Source organism: Coturnix japonica, chromosome 23 (assembly GCF_001577835.2).
Source record: "Coturnix japonica isolate 7356 chromosome 23, Coturnix japonica 2.1, whole genome shotgun sequence".
NCBI lineage: Eukaryota > Metazoa > Chordata > Aves > Galliformes > Phasianidae > Coturnix > Coturnix japonica.
The window spans coordinates 88772-106477 of record NC_029538.1 but is presented as its reverse complement, the minus strand read 5'-3'; the positions used below and the strand labels follow the sequence as shown (position 1 = coordinate 106477).

General features: G+C 47.8%; 1 protein-coding gene across 1 annotated transcript in view; it reads left to right on the top strand.

Annotated features, from left to right (window-relative positions):
- The first annotated feature begins 1383 nt into the window (after nucleotides 1-1383).
- The window catches only part of ARID1A (AT-rich interaction domain 1A), a 58445-nt gene continuing 42122 nt past the window's right edge, over nucleotides 1384-17706 (top strand). The window contains exon 1 of the mRNA XM_015883186.1: nucleotides 1384-2538. Coding sequence (XP_015738672.1) covers nucleotides 1384-2538 — 1155 coding nt within the window. The remainder of the gene's footprint in view (nucleotides 2539-17706) is intronic.

The following is a 17706-nucleotide window of genomic DNA, read 5'->3' as shown; positions in this document are numbered from 1 at the left end:
ATTCAGGTACGTTCCTCTCCTCCCTTCTGTTGTGGGGATGGAGGAGATGGGAATTCGGCTCTGAAATGGTTAAAGAAGAGCATGGCCTAATTCTCAGTTCACCTTTTGACAGTTGGGGAGCTCCAGCACCTCATGGTCCTGGAGACTGCGGAGTGGAGCGTTCTGGCCCATTGCTCAACACGTTGTGTCTGGACACATTCAGGTGGTTGTGGTTCTACACATTCAACCACCCCGAGGCAGTTTCCGGCCACCCGCTGCCATCGCTTTGACAGGAGTGGGAACCCGACTTTCTTGGACGTCCGTGTGTGCAGCTATTGCCTTGGCATGCTGCCAAATCTCTTTCCAGAGGGACACGACCAGCAGAGAGGAAATGACAACCCGCAGCACTTAGTGAAGGCTAATTCTAAATGGGATGGTTAGGGACCGGGGAGAGGCGTTTCGTTGACCCGCGGCCCATCTCCTCGCTGAACCTCCAGAGCCGCCACCGAGCAACGCAGCCATGAGCCCGCTCCGCTTTCCCCCAAAACTGGGCTGCGGCTCCTGCGCCCCCGCCGCCTCCGGAGGTGCCCCGGGAAGGTGAGGAAGGCAAGGAAGGCCGCTCCGAGCGAGGTCACGGCTCCTGACCCCCCGCCCCGAGCCGGGCGGTACTGCCAGGGTCGTGCCGCCGCCCGCTGCCCCGGCACCGCCCGCACGCCGGCCCCGGTTCCGCCGCACCGCCCCGCTCTCGGTGCCGGGCTCGGCTCCGCGGATCCGCTGCGGGTTTTGCGTGCGGCAGCCTCCGCCGCGCCGAGCCGCGAGCGGCCGGGGCCGGCCCGCTCCTCCTTTGTGAAGGGGGGGAGGCTCCCGTCCGGGCCGCGCCGCGCTCCGCTCCGGGTTTGGCAGGCGGCCGCGGCGCTGGGTAAAATGGCAGTGCTGAGCCTCGTGTCGGAGTGAGCCCCACTCGGCGGACCAGAGTCGGGAGCTGCCGCGCGGCTCACCCAGCCCGGCCCCACCGCCGCTCGGCCCGGCTCCGGGGACGGCGCCCGCCCGCCCGCTCGCCGTGTTCCCCCCACCCCCCTCCCCCTTCCCTCCCTCCCGCCTCTCCCGCACCGGGAGCCCCGTCCCGGGTCCCCCCCTCCTCCTCCTCCTTCCCCCCACTCTCTCCTCCTCCTCCCCTTTCTCTGCCGGCTGCAACCGAGGAGGTACAGCGGGGCCAGGCCCCGGGAAGCCCAGCCCAGCGGAGCCCTCCCCGCCTCGCCAACCAGGCTGGGGGGGAATGAGCCCCCGCTGCCCTGAAGAGCCCGCCGCCGCCTGAGCGGGGAGCAGCAGAGCAGTGAGGCCTCACGCCGGTCGGCCAGGCAGGGAGCAGCTCGGGGGGGAACCGGTCCGGGGGGGGGGGGGATCATGGCTGCTCAGGTCGCCCCCGCCGCCGCCGCCGCCGCCAGCAGCCTGGGCGCCCCGGCTCCGGCCGAACTGAAGAAAGCGGAGGCGCAGCAGCGGGATTGTCCCCTGGAGGAGGCGGGGGGCGAGGCGGCGGCGGCGGAGCGAGGCGGCGGCGGCGGCGAGAAGCAGGCGGAGAGCGAGGGCCCCCCGGGGAAAGAGCTGCAGGACGGGGCCGAGAGCAACGGAGGGGGCGCAGGGGCCGAGTCCGACCTGAAGAGCTCGAACGGGAACCCGGGCCCCAGGCCCGCCGCCGCCACCCTGAACAATAACCTCCCGGAGCCGCCCGGTGGCGGCGGCGGCGGCAGCAGCGACGGGGTGGGGGCGCCGCAGCAGCAGCAGCCGCCGCAGCAGCCTCCCCCTTCCCACCCGGCCGCCTTGCCCCCGCCAGCCTACGGCTTCGGGCAGCCCTACGGCCGGGGCGCCCAGGCTGCTGCCGCCGCCGCCGCCGCTGCGGCCGCCGCCGCTACCTTCCACCAACATGGCGGACAACAAAGCCCTGGCATGGCAGCGCTGCAGAGCGGGGGCCTGGAGCAGTCTTACCCGGGGCCGGCGGGAGCCCCCGCGGGGCCGCCCCCTCCCCAGAACTCGCACGGCGGCGCCGAGCACGGCTTCCCCAACCACCAGTACAACAACTACTACGCGGCCGGCGCCGGGCGCAGCGCCGGCTCCTACCCGCCTCCCCCCCAGGCCTACGCCCTGAGCTCCCCTCGGGGCAGCGCGCAGAGCTCCGCTCAGGCGGCCGCCGGCGCCAAGTCCCCCGCCGCCGCCTTCCAGCAGCAGCGCTTCGGGGTCATGGGGCCCTCGGCCGCCGGCGGAGCAGGAGGAGGGGGCGCCACCCCTCAGCCCACGGCCACCCCCACCCTCAACCAGCTCCTCACCTCCCCCAGCTCCGCCCGCGGCTATCAGGGCTACCCCGGGGGCGACTATAGCGGCGGGCCGCAGGACGGGGGAGCCGCCGGCAAGGGCCCGGGCGCCGCGGACATGGTCTCGCAGTACGGCGGGGGCAACGGCCAGGGCTGGGCCGCAGCGCCCGGCGGGGCCCCGCCGAGGAGTCACCACGCGCCCATGAGCCCCGGGAGCAGCGGCGGGGGACAGAGCCTCGGCCGGAGCCAGCAGGTAACCGCGAGGCCGCGTGAGGCGGACGGCGCGCCGGGGGGGGGGGACACGGGGCGGAAGGCCGCGGCCGTCGGGCTGGGGATGGGGGCGGCGGGGGAGAGAGGTGCCCTGAGGAGGGTGGTGGTGTGGGGCGGGGGGGGGGAGGACGGGACGGCCCCTCTCCCGTGGCTTCTCCCCGCCGGGTCGGCGCTGCTGGGGAGCTGCCATTGTCTGTGCCTGCTCTCGCTCTAAAATGGCTGCCTCTCTGCCTTTCCTTCCTCCTTCCCCAGCCTTTGTGCGAGGCTCCCGGAGAGCGGCCTCCGTTCCGCCGGGATAAGGGGGGGCGAAACGGCGGTCGTCCCCGGCGGGGAGCGGCCGGGCCCGGCGCGAAGGGGTCGGCGGAGGCGGTGCGGCGGGGATCGGGCGGCGGGCGGCCCGCCTGGTCCAGCGCGGGGTGTCCCCCCCCGGCAGTGCCGCTGCCCCTACTCGCCGCTGCCCCGCTCCGCGCCCCGGGGGCTTCGCTCCCTGCCCGGGGTCGCCCAGGGCCCGCCCGGGTGGCCGCGTCTCGGCCCGGCCCGGAGGGGCCATCTTCCCCCGCGGGAGGCCCGGCGGCCCGAGCCCGTGGCCGGGAGTGCTAGTAAGCGGCTCGGCGATAGGAGCAGTGAGTGCAGATTGCTTTGGTTTGGGATTTGAATTATGGAGGTAAAATCCTTCTGTCAAAGCCAGGAGACAGTTGGTCTTAGGTTGACATCCTATCTGTGATCTGATTGGCTCCCCATCTCCTGCTCTTGGCCATTTATAATTGCCTCTGATGTAATGGTACAACAATCCTGATGAGCTCATAAACTTTTACACTCGGCTTTTCTGCCAGCTCGGACCCAAAGCAGCCCTGCTGCTCGCCACCTCCTCGGCCCCCCACCGAAATTGGCTGTGACCTTGAGGAGAGTCGGCCTTGCAGGAGCGGATCCCTGGCCTGCCTGCCCTGCTGCTTTGTGCCCGAGACAAAAGAAGAGGCGATGGCATTTTGTTTGTACCTTGGGTTTATTTTGCTTGTGATGTTTTATGCAGCCTGGAATAGAGTCTCTGTTGTCAGAACAGTGGCAGGTCTTCTCTGCACAATGGGCTTGCTGTTTATTTTGGTTATGTGACTTTCCCTTCGGTATAAATGATTTCTTTGATGGATCTGAGGGTGCGTTTGTTCCCAACTAATTTTGGCCTTTTTCAAGACCGGGACTGTTTGGATTCTTTCAGCTGGAGGTGTGGGGGTTTCTGCAGCCTTACAAATAAACAAAAAGCCCTACCAAACAGTCGCAACCAATTTTGTGGTGGAAGCATTGAAAATGATTTACCTACTTCAATTAATTGGGGAGCTTCAATATTGATCAGGCCTCGGCTTCTGGTTGTGCATCTCAGGGCATGTTTTGACTTTGAGTGAGCACTGACAACATCTGTCCCCTCTCTGCATTTAAAGGACATGTTGTAGGTCCTCACTTTGTCACAGTACTTCACTTTCTGAAGGAGTATGAATAGGAAATCCAAGCCTGCACATCAGAATGATCATCGTGTGGGGACACTTACCCATTTGCTGGAAATATGGAGGAGCAGGAAGCGTGCCGAGGAGAAAGCAGTACAGTGTGTGCATCAGACATCTTAGATACGGGGATTCTAATATCTGGAAACTTGACTAAAACCAGCTTCCTCTCTGTGTTCAGACACACGTCCCCACGGCCTGTCGTGGCCTTGTGCAGCCTGACAGATGTCCCTCCTCGTTCCATGTGCTCTGCTCTGACTTCAGGCCCTGGGTTAGAGCCATTTGATCCCACGCAGAGTGACATACAGTCTCCAGACTTTCCTTTCTCTCTCAATGCTTGTGTCCACGTGAAAGCTGCTTAATTTTTGTTCTTTGGTTACCTGAAGGCAGTCTCCTTCAGCATCTTGAGTTGCTTACTTGTCATTTCTGTCAAACAGTGCTTTCTAAGAGAGCCAGTCTGTGGTTTTCAGAGTGTCTGATGGTAACTGGTAGTGAGCATCCCATTGTTCAGAGTGAAGGCTGCAGGTCCTCAGAGGTGCGTCCACATGTACCCGTAGGACAGGTGACACAGGTGCTGGGGTGTCTACTTGAACTGACTCTTTGTGGTCTGATTACGTGGATCTTGATAGAATGTGTGCTAAAATAGTGTTGGATTGAACTTTTCAGGCAGGTGTTTTATTGTGCTACATATCTGACAAGAACATGTTCCTGTCTGTGTCCTGACAGAACAGGAGATGTCTCTGGATTGTGTTTTTGTTCTTGAAAGTGAATTTAGCTTGATTCTTCATCTCTTGATACGCTGTGTATTAATAATAGCTGAGTAACTAGTCTCATTAACTGGAATTATTAATGCTGCTTTGAGAATTAGTTCAACTTCTAAATAGTTCAAATAGTGCATATAAAAAGTAACTTCCCCACACGAAAAAAGAAAACTCCCCAGTTTTAATTCATGTGAAGGATTGTTGGACTCAAGCTGACCTTCTTCTTGTTGTTAAAACCACAAGCCCCAAACCGAATAGGGTTACCTGGTGTGATGAAAAAAGCTTGCATGTGTCTTCTCTGTTGCTCGCAAGAAAGGGTTGATTAATAACAATATTCTGGTCCTAAATTGTAACCTCCTTCCACTGTGTATTCTGCTAGATTCCCTGGACTGGGCAGAATTTAAAGCTTGTGTTTTTCCTTTGTTTTGTACAGTGGCAAACAGAGTGTGTACTCACTGAGTGACTTCCCAAGGGAATGCTGGACAGTGAGGGCAGAACACAGCTCCCCTGGCTGAGCGTTAGGACTAGGAGCATCTCCTGGTGCAGGAGAAGATGATGTGAGGAGCGGGGGGTTGGGGTTCTTCCAGTCAGAAACTGCTGGGGCAGTGAGCCTGGGGCTTTGGGGGTGGGCACAGAACTGTGCACAGAAGCACCCTTAGTTCTCCACACTTGGTAGGGTTTATGAATGATGCTGTATGGAGAGTTTTATTGCATCGCTCATCAAGAAAGACAGTATGTTTTCTGGAGTGCAAGTTGTCTTGGGGGAATAGTTCAGGTAATAAATGGGGACTATAATTGTGAGCGTAGGTGGTATGGAACCCTCTCAGACCTCTGCTTTTTGGCTGAGCACAGGAGCATGGTGCTGAGCAGGGGCAGGATGCCTGATGTGTGCGGGGACTGGGGTAGAGATGCAGGGACTGGTTGTTTTTTGGATGGCCTTTACAGCTGGGAAATGCAAGTAGGGTCAAGAGATCAGAATGCTTTTTTGCAGGCTGTGGGATGGGAAATCTGTGGTTTTCTGTGGGAATGGTTCTTAAGAAACCAGGCTTGGAATCTTAGTTTTCGGTTTTCCTGTTTTACTAACAGCTTTATCATGTATTTGTTTCCACTTCCCCTCAGAGCGTGTGTAGCTGTTGTTAATAATCAGCTGGTTTTCCTGGTGTCTGGAGACTTGAAGGAAACTGCTGAAGAGAAAGTGCTTCCCTCCCTGAGGAGGTGGGCTCCTTTCGTATGCACTTTCACCGTGGCAGATGGGAGATGCCTTTGGGTTGCATTGAATATCAGCGTGTTGGATAATGTCTTTGTAGGTGCACTAACATCTCCAGGCCTCCACTAGAAGTACAGTGAAATCAGTTTAAAAATCGTATGTTAATGAGAAATGCTTTCTGGGCCCGTTGCCGTGCGATAGTTGTGTTTTGTTCACTTAGATCTCAACTTTAGTAGCAAGTGAGGCATGAAAAATGTTGTTGAAAATATGCTTTTTAAACTAAATTGGCGCCAAATGACTCTGAGTTGCCAGTGAGCTGTGAGATCTTGGAATCTGAAATCGAGACCTGGCTCCGGTTGTCTTCTGTCACAGGGTTTTCCCTTGCTTAGCATTGTAATGCTGGGAGGCCTGGAGCTGCTCGCAAGGTGCCATATGCACTGGATCTTTCCCATAAAAATGAGGAACACCTTTTTTTCTGATGTAAGGTTTGCTTCTGAATTAATGTTTTTAGATTTTCTCTGCATTGGCATAGGTAGAAAACTATTAGCTTCATGTTGCGAGGATCAATCTAGTTAATTCAGATGTGGACAATGAAGGTTTTCCTGGCATGCTTTTTGGAGTAGGATGGAGTATGTGGTGCCTGATTCTTGTAAAATACCTTGATTTCCCCAGTGTTTTTGTCCTGCTGCTTGGCTGTGAGGTGGCTGTTGTTTCTAGGCAGGCCATGGCCAAAGTAGGATTCAGGACAGAATGCATTCTTTTTTTTTCCTTTTTTTCCTTTTTTTTTTTCCTTTTTTTTCCCTTTTTTTTCCTTTTTTTTTCCCCCTTTTTTTTTTTTTTTTCGCGTGTTTTTTTTTTTTCGCCTTGGTTCTTTCCTTTTTTTTTTCACTTTTTTTTTCCCTTTTTTGTTCACGCGTTTTTCTGAATTAATGTCCTGTCATTACTTTTCCTAGTTCTATTATTTTCCACAGGTTGTGTTCCCTTTTTTTCAGAGCCAGTTTGTTATTCCCCTTTTTCTTGTCCCTTTTTTCCCGTAGGCCCGAACTTACAAAGAACTGACCGCTTTCTTTTTCCCTTTTTTTACGACCTTTTTTTCCCTTTTTTTCACCCGTCTTTTTTTCCCTTTTTTTTCGCCACTTGTTATTCCCATTTTTCCCCTTTTTTTCCCCCCTTTTTTTTCCCCCCTTTTTTCCCCTTTTCTTATGGTCGGCCCCCTGAGTTCCCCACACCTTTTTTCCCTTTTTTTCCCTTTTTCCCTGTTTTTCCCTTTTTTTTTCCCCTTTTTTTTTCCCTTTTTTTCCCTTTTTTTCCCTTTTTTTCCCTTTTTTTCCCTTTTTTTCCCCTTTTTTCCCTTTTTTTCCCTTTTTTTCCTTTTTTTCTTTTTTTTTTCCCTTTTTTTCCCCTTTTTTTTCCCTTTCCCTTTTTGTTTTTTTTTCCCTCTTTTTTTTTTCCCTTTTTTTTTCCCCTTTTTTTTTTCTTCCCGTTTTTTTCCCTATTTTTTTCCCTTTTTTTTTCCCCTTTTTTTCCCTTTTTTTTCCTTTTTTTTCCGCCCTTTTTTTCCCCTTTTTTTCCCCTTTTTTCCCTTTTTTTTTCCTCTTTTTTTTCCCCACTTTTTTTCCCTTTTTTTCCCTTTTTTTTTTCCTTTTTTTCCTTTCTCTTTTTCATCCCCTTTTTTTCCCTTTTTTTCCCTTTTTCTCCCTTTTTTTTTTTTCCCTTTTTTTCCCCCTTTTTTTCCCGCTGTTTTTTCCTTTTTTGTTTTCTTTTTTCCCTTTTTTAAAACGCTTTTTTCCCTTTTTTTACCCCTTTTTCCCCTTTTTTACCCCTTATTTTCCCTTTTTTTCCTTTTTCCCTTTTTTTCCCTTTTTTCCCTTTTTTTTTTCCCTTTTTTTTTTTTCCTTTTTTTTTTTTTCTCCTTTTTTTCTCTCCCTTTTTTTTTCCCTTTTTTTCCCCTTTTTTTCCCCTTTTTTTTTCCACTTTTTTTCCCTTTTTCCCTTTTTTCCCTTTTTTTTTTTTTTTCTTTCCCTTTTTTCACCCCTTTTTTCTCCCACTTTTTTCCATTTTTTTCCCTTTTTTTGTCCCCTTTTTTTTCTCCTTTTTTTCCCTTTTTTTTCTCCCCTTTTTATTCCCTTTTTTATCCCTTTTTTTTTTTCTTTTCCTTTTTTTTTTCTTTTTTTTTCCTCCCCACCTTTTTTTCGTTTTTTCCCCTTTTTTTCGTATTGCACTTTTTTCTGAGGCCTTTTTTTTCCCTTTTTTTTCGTCAGCACTTTTTTTGTCCCTATTATATTATTGCCGTTCTCTTTTTTTTTGCTCCCATGTTTTTTTCCACTTTTTTTCCTTTTTATCCTTTGTTTTTCCTTTTTGTTTCTTTTTGTTTTCGCTTTTTGTTTCCTTTTTGATTTTTCCCTCTTTTTGTTTTCCTTTTTGTTTTCCTTTTTAATGTTTTCCACTTTTTGTTTTTCCTTTTTGTTTTCCTTTTTGTTTTCCTTTTGTTTTCCTTTTTTGTTTTCCCTTTTTTCCCTTCATGCTTTTCCTTCATTTTTCCTTCATGTTTTTCCCTTCATTTTTTTTCCCTTCATTTTTTTTCCCTTTAATGTTTTTTTCACTTCATATATTTTCGGTTTTTTGCGCCCGTTATATTTTTTTCCGCTTTCAATTACTTTTTTATCCTTACGTATTTTTTTTCCCTTCATTTTTTTTTCCCTTCATTTTTTTTCCTTCATTTTTTTTTTCCCTTCTTTTTTTTCCCTTCTTTTTTTTGTCCCTTCTTTTTTTTTCCCCTTCTTTTCGTTTTCCCTTCCTTTTATTCTTTTTCCCCTTTTTTCTTTTTCCTCCTTCTTTTCTTTTTTCTTTCCCCTTCTTTTCTTTTTCCCCCCTTCCCCTTCTTTTCTTTTTTCCCCTTCTTTTCTTTTCCCCTTCTTTCTTTTTTCGCCCTTCTTTCTTTTTCGTTCCTCCTTTTTCTTTTTTCCCCTTTCTTTTCTTTTTCCCTTCTTTCCTTTCCCCCTCTTTTCTTTTTCCCCTTCTTCTTCTTTTGTTTCCCGCCTTCTTTCCTTTTTTCCCCTTCTTTTTCTTTTTCACCCTTCTTTTCTTTTTCCGCCTTCTTTTCTTTTTCCCCCCTTTCTTTTCTTTTTTCCCCTTCTTTTCTTTTTCCCCATTCTTTTCTTTTCCCCTTCTTTCTTTTTCCCTTCTTTTTCTTTTTTTTTCTTTTTTCCCCCTTCTTTTCTTTTTCCCCAACTTCTTTTCTTTTTTCCCCTTCTTTTCTTTTTCCCCTTCTTTTCTTTTTCCCCTTCTTTTCTTTTTCCCCTTCTTTTCTTTTTCCCCTTCTTTTCTTTTTCCCCTTCTTTTTTCCTTTTTTTTTTTTTTTTTCTTTTTCCTTTTTTCTTTTTCCTTCTTTTCCTTTTTCTTTCTCCTCTCAGCGAAATGGGGTTAGTAAGGCTTGGCACCTGCATTTTGCTAAATGTGAATTAAATGCTCAGTCAGTCCTTATTTATTAGCTGGGCTAAGGGTGAATTTCTATACACACATCTCTTGCAGTCATATTGCTTTCAAAATAGAAACGTGCTTTCTGGAAGTTTGTACGCTTGGCTTTTGTCTCGTAGTTTTTTGGCAAGAGTACTTGCCAGTTTCCTAAAGATATTAGTCCAGTTCAATTCCTTTTATGTGCTGAAAGTTTAGTTTCCTGAGGTGAGTGCTCAGCAAATATACTGCATCCCTTCCTGTTCTTAGGTGACAGCAAAACTGGGCTTGGGGGGAGCATGATAATCAAACACGGACAGGCACCTTGCTGTGTTCCTCGTGTGTTGACTTTAGCTGTATTTGAGAAGACTGGATAATGAGTACCGTCATATACAATACAATACATATACATACAATATAATATATTACAATATAATATACATACAATACAATACATGCAGAAATATTAACATGAAGAATCTTAAAAAACAAAAATGGCTAAAAACAACGAAAAAACCACCACAGCTTTCCTTCGGAGAGGAAATAAAGTTTGAGAGCAGGCTGAATAATTGTTCAGGTGTTCGTTTTAGATTCCTGTTGCCACACATGCAACTTTTCCACCATTTTTCTTTTTGTACTTTCCAAGGGAATGTTACCAACCTGGAAATCCAGTTTCTACCCTGTGAGTCTGAATCTGATCTCTGTAATTAAAATAGAAGAGGGAAAAGATGCCCTTTCCAGTTTTTACTCTGTGGTTTTGAATTATTATTATTATTATTTTTTAATTAATTAATTTATTTTTTGAATTGCATCTCATGTGTGGTGTTTTGCTCTGGGAAAAAGCTCATCAGTGTTCCATTGCCCAATTCCTGCCAAGAATGTTTGAAACTCTCGAGCATCAGAAACTGAAAGCAGGCAGGCAGAAGTGCAGGAGCAACAAGGGAAAAGATGACCTCATCAGTATTGAAGTTGCTGCAATGGCCACTTGCTTTTTCTTCTGAAAGGGTCCATAAAGCATCGTGAAGGATGCAGAGTAACATCTTCCCTTTTCTTCCGGTGGACAAAACAAAGGGGATTTCTTGGGAAAAGGTAATTGAGGAGAAATCTTGGAAAATGTTCTTCTGTCCTTGGCTGATTGAGGCCTGTATTTATTAGGCGGTTGTGCACATGCACTGGTAAAACTAGACTGGATGTTGTTAGCCAAAGCCGTAAATTTCCAGCTAGGAGTGGATGACAGGTGGGGCTGGAGGAAAAAACGCAGTTTTCTTTGGCACACTGGGCCAAAACTGATGTGTTCTGTCTGGGTCCCTGCAATTCACCTGTTCCTGGGTGACGTTAGGGAAGTTGGTGATAACTTTCTCTTTTTCTGTTTTAGCAACTGAAAAAGCAGAGAAGTTGGTCACCTGATGAGGAACCATGTGTATTTTCTGCAGGCTTGGGAAGATCACAGTGTGCTAACAAACTGATTCCAATAACATTCCAATCATAAGTTAAATGTCATCTCTGCTATGTTGAGTGTGTGCGTGTTCTCCAAGGCTGAAATCCTGTAGAAACTGTAGGCTGCAGGCAATAGTTCTGCTCTGGTATGTAGAGGAGTGTAAGGTCTGAAGTTCTTACAGTGACTGTTCTTATGTGGGAGAAGCTGAGATGTGGATGTGGTAAGCTGCACGGTGGGGCACGGAAGCTGGGACAGGGCAAAGAATGAAATATGGATCTTGTGCTGTGAGCACGAGCCATCTATCCTCCCCCAGTGCTTGGTTAGCTGCGTTGGGTTGGACTCTTTTAGTGGAGTTCTACGCTCAGAGGCTTGGAGAGTGAAAGCAGCAGGACAGGAACAGGAGGAGGTGCTTCTCTCAGGACTGAGCTCATGTACATATTTTACTAGTGTCTTAATCAGCCGATGATGTGTATTAGCATATGGATGAGGGAGGGGTTCCCTTTCTCTTCTGTGCACCTGCACTGTCAGTGTGTAACTCAGCAGTTCAATCCTGCAGCTTGAGCATTTTCAGTTTTTTGTTTTGGGAGACTCCAAGAAGAGCATTCCCCACTTTGCCATGGTGTTCTTTCTGGAGTATTTCTGACACTTAATTCACAGCTCAGTAAGTATTTCCACAATGAAGGCCTGAATTTTTTATGGTGAAATGTAAAGGGTGCTACGTAATGATAGGTAAATTCAATAAAAACTACTTCAGAATTTCACAGCAAGTATTTTTTGTTGGTTTGTTCTTATGTTCAGTGTAAAATGGTTACTGTAGCTGGAATTTAATTCCTAATCTTGTTTCTTTCTGGTTTTTGGGGAGGAAAAGAGGGGAGAAGTGGGTAGGAACAAGTCAAGGAAAGGATTGGGTTGTTCCATGGATGCTTTTGGTAAAGAAATTTCTTTATGGGGGAGTGTGTTGGTGCAGAGAGAGTGTTAATTCCTGTGAAATTCCCACGAAGAATCAGTTTGTGTAAATAACCCTGGAAAGCTGCTGCTCTGTTACAGTTATTGGCATTTCATGTGATAACCAGAATGTCTTTATTTCTTTCACTTACCTGTAGCAATTGAAATGCTTTCAAGGACATTACTAAATTGCTACTAACTTCTTTTCCCCCCTTTTTATCTTTTAAATTTGAGTAACTTTCTGTTACTCCGGGATAACAAATATTAGTCCTGAACTGTCCCAAGAAACTTTATGTTAGATGGGGGGAATAGTTTCTGAATCTGTGAGTGCCTTTGGAGCAGGTAGTGCTCTCTCTGCTGTGTGTTCTGCTCTGGGCTTGCCCCGTGTTCTGTGTGACATGAGTGGTTTTGGCCCTGTGGCAAAGCAGAGGGGACTGAGGAACACTTCCACATTTTTTCTGGTGTGTGACAAGGAGGAGAGAGTGTTTCATGGCAGCAGCCAGTTGCTGGTGTCAGACTGTGGCCTAAAGAAGCTGTGACTTCCAATCTGAGAGATTCTGTGATTCTTCTTGAATAGAAATTCTTGAAGTTCGAATGACTCTGGAAATTCCCCTGGGGAGAATTACTGGGTTAAACAAGAACTTCCCCCCTGACTCCCCCGGCACCCCTCCCCCCCTGGACTTGTGAGATTTCCTTCAGGTTTGACTTAGAGAAACCCTGAAAATTAACATTTCCCTTCTAACGTCAGCACTGTTCTGGCATCCTGCCTGTGAATAACTGAGTAGGAATGCTTTAAAACCCAAACTCAGGCCACAGCTGCAGCTGCATCTCCAGACATCGCAGTGGGAGAGCTGTTGTGCCCCAGCAGGGGTTGAGCTCTGGGATGCACTTGGACCGATGTGTAACACTACTACTTCCACTGCTGGCAGTGGGGTTGTACTTAATGCTGTGTCCGAAGCAGTGGTTGCAGTGGTGTGAATGCAGACCGAGGAGCAGCAGGCGTGGAAGAGGCAGGGTGCCTGGAAGTGACCATCCTGCTTTAGGTTTAGGGTGCTGGTTTTGGTCTGTTCTGATGAGATTGTGCAGAGCAGTCTGTGGTGCCTGCAGAATATTGCTGTCTGCTCACTGCCTTTGTTTTGGTAGGTGACTCTGCATTTCTTGCTGAACAGAGGTCAGTATCTGGATTCAGATAAAGGCCATGGAGCCTGCTGTCCTGCTCTAGGGTAGGATCAGCTACACCTAATAACAGCACAGACAGTGATGAAAGGATGTGGCTTCCTCAATCTGTTTCAGTGCTTTACTGTCCTTAGAACTGGACATCAGAAAAAATGTTTTTCTAACTCAGTCAATCTTAATTATCTCTTCTTGTTCTTATCTTTCTAGTTATTGGGATCAGAGCAAAACTATATGATAACCGGCTTACAAACATCTGGCTTTCCCCCCTCCCCTGGTTCCTCGAGGACAAGGTTGCTAGTTAAGTTGCAAAATGTCTTCCTTTATTTCCAGATTACTGTGCTTGCTGGGTACCGCATGGAAGGGATCGAGCTGTCCTGAGTTACCACTTGCACTTCTAGGGTCCTAGAGCTGTTTGCTGTACCTCCGTGGATGTGATCCTTCCTGCCGTCTTGTTCTGAGTTTCATTCTTCTTAACACTCTGGTGATGGATTTAAAGTCCAAATGACTGTAGGACTATGCACCCTGTGCAAGTTTAGGAGAAGAATCTGGTATTCATTAACTGTACGTAAATAATTAAACCAGGGCCAGAATAGAGGTGGTCTTTCCTCAAAGGTACTTCTTGTGACGTGGTTTGAACAAAAAATCTTTTACCTCTTTGCACAACGTACATTGAAATGGTGGAAGTACTGGAATAAGGCGCAGCCTGATCTTTCTTCTCAGCATGAAGTGTCTCTGACTTTACAGCTGGCATTGCTGGCCCTGGAAAAGGCGTTGTACTGAAGGGCAGCGTATGGAGCACAATCACGTGGTGGTCAGAATGGCCTGTGGGTTGTGTTCCAACTGTACACGGTGTGAGCAGGGCAGGTACCCCGTGGGGCAGCTGGGTGAGTGGGTGTGTTTTGCTTTACGATTATTTTTTTAAATATGTAGTAGTGACCAAATAAGTTTGTAAGGAGCTTTGGTGGTACTTTGGAGCGTCTTGCTCCAGGCCAGGTCTAGTGTGGTACCTGCTGGATCTGACTTCCTCTCTGGGCTTGGCATTGCACCTGGATCACTTTTCTTCTTTGGTCTTACAAAAAATCATCTTGCTGGAAATGTCAGTTCTGATTGCCCATAGACAGAACTTGGCTCCCCTGGAGCAGGATGTGTTTGTGTGGGGATGGTTTTCAGGTAATTGTGCTGACCCTAGATCCGATGAGGGTTTAGAACAGAAAAGACATGGGAAGCACTCACTGAGCTGCTGCTCTGGATGAGGGGCAGGATGCCTGGCTGCTGTTTGCCTTGCAGTAGATACTGGTGGATGCACAGAAGTGACTGACAGACGATCCTGAAGTATTCCACCAGCCTGTGCTTTAAGAAGATTTCCGAAAGGCCTTCGTTGGCTTTCCTGTTTGGTACACAAGACGTGGCAGCGTTGCAAAAGCTTGTTTCTATGTTAATTGTGATTGATTACTTTGCAATCTAGGACAAGATTTCCTTTGAAAAGCTCTATACTGATTCGGTGTCAGGAATTAAAATCAGATGAAGCAATTAGTGTTCTGTGAAATATCTCAGCGTGTTTCTTGTTGGCTTTCAGCTGTTCCTTGGCACTTAGCCCTCACCTCCTTTTCCTTCTCTGGTGCAAGGTGCTAAATCTGTTGTCCACACACTCAGGAGAATAACTTCTTAGGCATATCGTATTAAGAGACTGGGGGATAATTTGTTGCTGAGCTTCAGAGTGTAGATTTACTGGCTCTAATGATGAGTGTGGAATATATTGAAAGTGCGTTGTGTCAAGGCAGCATTGTTGCTTGTACTGAATGGTGAACGTGTATTAATGTTAGCTTTAAATCTGATCACTCTGTAAAAGGCAATAAACTGTTCAGAGTTGTCAGTGCTGTCAAGGTACAGTCAGGCCTCATCTTCCTGTTCTTGTATGAGTTGTCTTGCAGTTTCTTGTTATACCTGTTCCTGAAACCAGTGAAGACTTAGTAGTGTTGTCTGATCCTCCTCCCCCTTGGCATTGGCACGCTGAGGCATTTCTGTGTCTCCTCACCAGCTGTCTGCATGCACTTTAACTTCTGAGCGACTCCCTGCATTGTTAATTCTGCTTTAAAAGAAGCTGGATTTTCCTAGGCATAGATGGAATAGAAGCCCAAGGACAAAAGCAAGCATAGGGTGGTAGACCCAGGCCTCAAAATTGTTATAATCAGCTACACAGGGCTAGTGAATTTTTATTTCTTATTTTTTAAAATAGCAATGACCTTGTGCAACTGGGCAGCTGGGGTTCATGCCAGGCTCAATAAAGCCCACAAAAGTAACATCCACATTTGTCAACTGATGTGAAAAGAAGGGAAATAAATCTTGTTTCTTCCTATTAGCATAACATGGCTTTGTTACTTTGGATCCCTTAGATAGGAGGGGGTCACGGCGAATGTATGGACTTTAAGGGGAATCGAACTGCTTTCTAACAAGGCAATAGGCAGCTGATGTTGCAGTGCAAAGGGTGCTGTGAACATTGGGTGCTGGCCTGGAACTGAGGTGTGTTAGAGATGCTTGTGTTTTAGCAGTGTTGCAGTAGCACTCCTGGGGAAGCTGAGCTGTACCTGTGTGCAGTCTGCCTGCTGGGCCCACATCACCCTGGTGCAGAGCATCAGGGGCTGCCTGAGCTGGGCTTTGTGGGGCCAGAGGTGAGGAGGGCTGGGGGGTGGGCTAGTACAGCACTGGTCTTTCATTCCCGTTAACTTAAGCTGAGATTGTCTCTTCCATAGTTCAGTTCCCAGCTTCTACTTGGATGACTTGGGCAGTCCTTTATGTTGCGTTATACGTCTTTTTTAAGCAAACTCAGTTCTTCCGCAGAAGTAAGGGAGAGACTGTTATTCCAAATTGTGGTTTGTATAATCTACAGGCCCTGACACGCAGCTTTTAATAGAGCAAGCAGCTGCTCTGGACAAGATGGAGCTTTGTGTGCTGGGATGAGGTAGCCTCTGACAGCCGTACTTCTCTTACCATGAGCTGAGCTGCTTCTCCTCCATCACAGTGCTGTGTGTAGTAGGAAAGTTTGGGCCACCTGTGATGTGTTAGAGCCCTGACATGATGCTGAGGTGCCTAGGGTACACCTTTACCACCCTAACATATTAAGTGGTCATGGGAATTTACTTGTCTGGTGAGTTTGGTCAGCCACCCTTTGTTCCAGATAAAATTAAACAAATTTAAAAAAAAAAAAAAAAAAAAAAAAAGTTGAAATATTCAAATATACTTTCAGCTTTCAGACAGACACAAGTGGGTAGAAACCCGCAGTGCCACATTTATTTCCATTGTATGTATGGAGAATTAAGGCGTAAGTAAAAATGAGGAAAGCCGCATGAGGTGATATGGTCAATGTAGGCTTCTGCAGTTTAACAGTGTCTTTCTCTTTTCCTCCCTAAATATTGTAGGAAGGTCTGTCTTTAGACAGACTTATCCTCAACTTCTTCCTGGGAAGTCTGCAGCTTTGCTGTTTTGTTGCTTTTGAGTGGGAGAGAATCTGGAAATGCATGAAGGCCCTCTCCAGCCTTTTACTCACCATGATGAAATGCTTTACATCTGCATATATGAAACCAATTTAATACCTCTCCAGCAGCTGATTCTTGATGTATTTTTGTCTTTCAAAGCTTGTAGAAATGTTGTTGTTCTTTTCCATGGCAAGTAAGCATTCTTTGAAAGCCAGAAGGGTGTGCTGGAGGTGCCTCCTAAGATGTGTCCTGGGACCCCTCAGATTTCTGTTCATGAAGGACTTTGAACCCGTTGGTGACGTTAACTATCCTGGAAGATAAACTGTAGTGAGCTCTCTTGCATTGGGTCTTTCTTCAGCTCAAGTTCTGGAAAACAAACATCCACAGCATTGAGTACCAAAAGCCATCTGTCTGTGAGATTAGCATCGCTTGTTAGAAGGGAAATGGGAGTTATGGAGAATTAGCTGCACGACTGACGTCTGCCACAGGTCTCAGTTGTCCAAATGAGTTTGCTGAGCATCAGGAGCCTTTCAGGTTTTCAGTGGTGCTTAGGGCAAGTATTTTGCGTCTTGGTGATCTGGAGCAGCTGCACCCTTCCAGACTGAAATCAGATCACTTAAGCCGTGGTGACACTTAGTGTAATTTTGCTGTTGCATCCTTGCCCTTCCTTCTCTTCCTCTTTTATGGCTCGCTCTTGGCCTGGGCCCATTGCTGTGGTACAGCAGGAGCTTGCATGCTCCTCCTGATGTACAAGTGGGCCTGGAATCAAAATGCTGTGATAAGACACTTAACTGTCTTCTTGTTGGCTTTGCTCCAGTTCACTAGAATGGACATAGGAGGCTAAACTTAAGTCTGGTTTATTATTCAGAAAGGACATTTCTTTCCATCTTAAAAGGAACAGCACCTCGTTATCACATACATGGTCCTTGTGGTCATCTCCTGTGGAGCTGAGGTGAAGATTTTGGGGGGAGTGAACAGAGGCACTTTGGAACTCTCGGGATGAGTTGGCTGAATAGTGTGTGCTTCTAAGTGAGTTAGAGAGCAAGGGGATAGCTGGTTACCTCATTATGTGGATCAGAGGAAATACTTTCAATCTGTACTTGTGCATGCAGATGTAATTGAAGGTGTTAGAGATTTCAGTGCCCCTTTAAATAGCAAAGTGGATAATCTGACTACATCTACCTGTGAAATGTCTGAAAACTTTA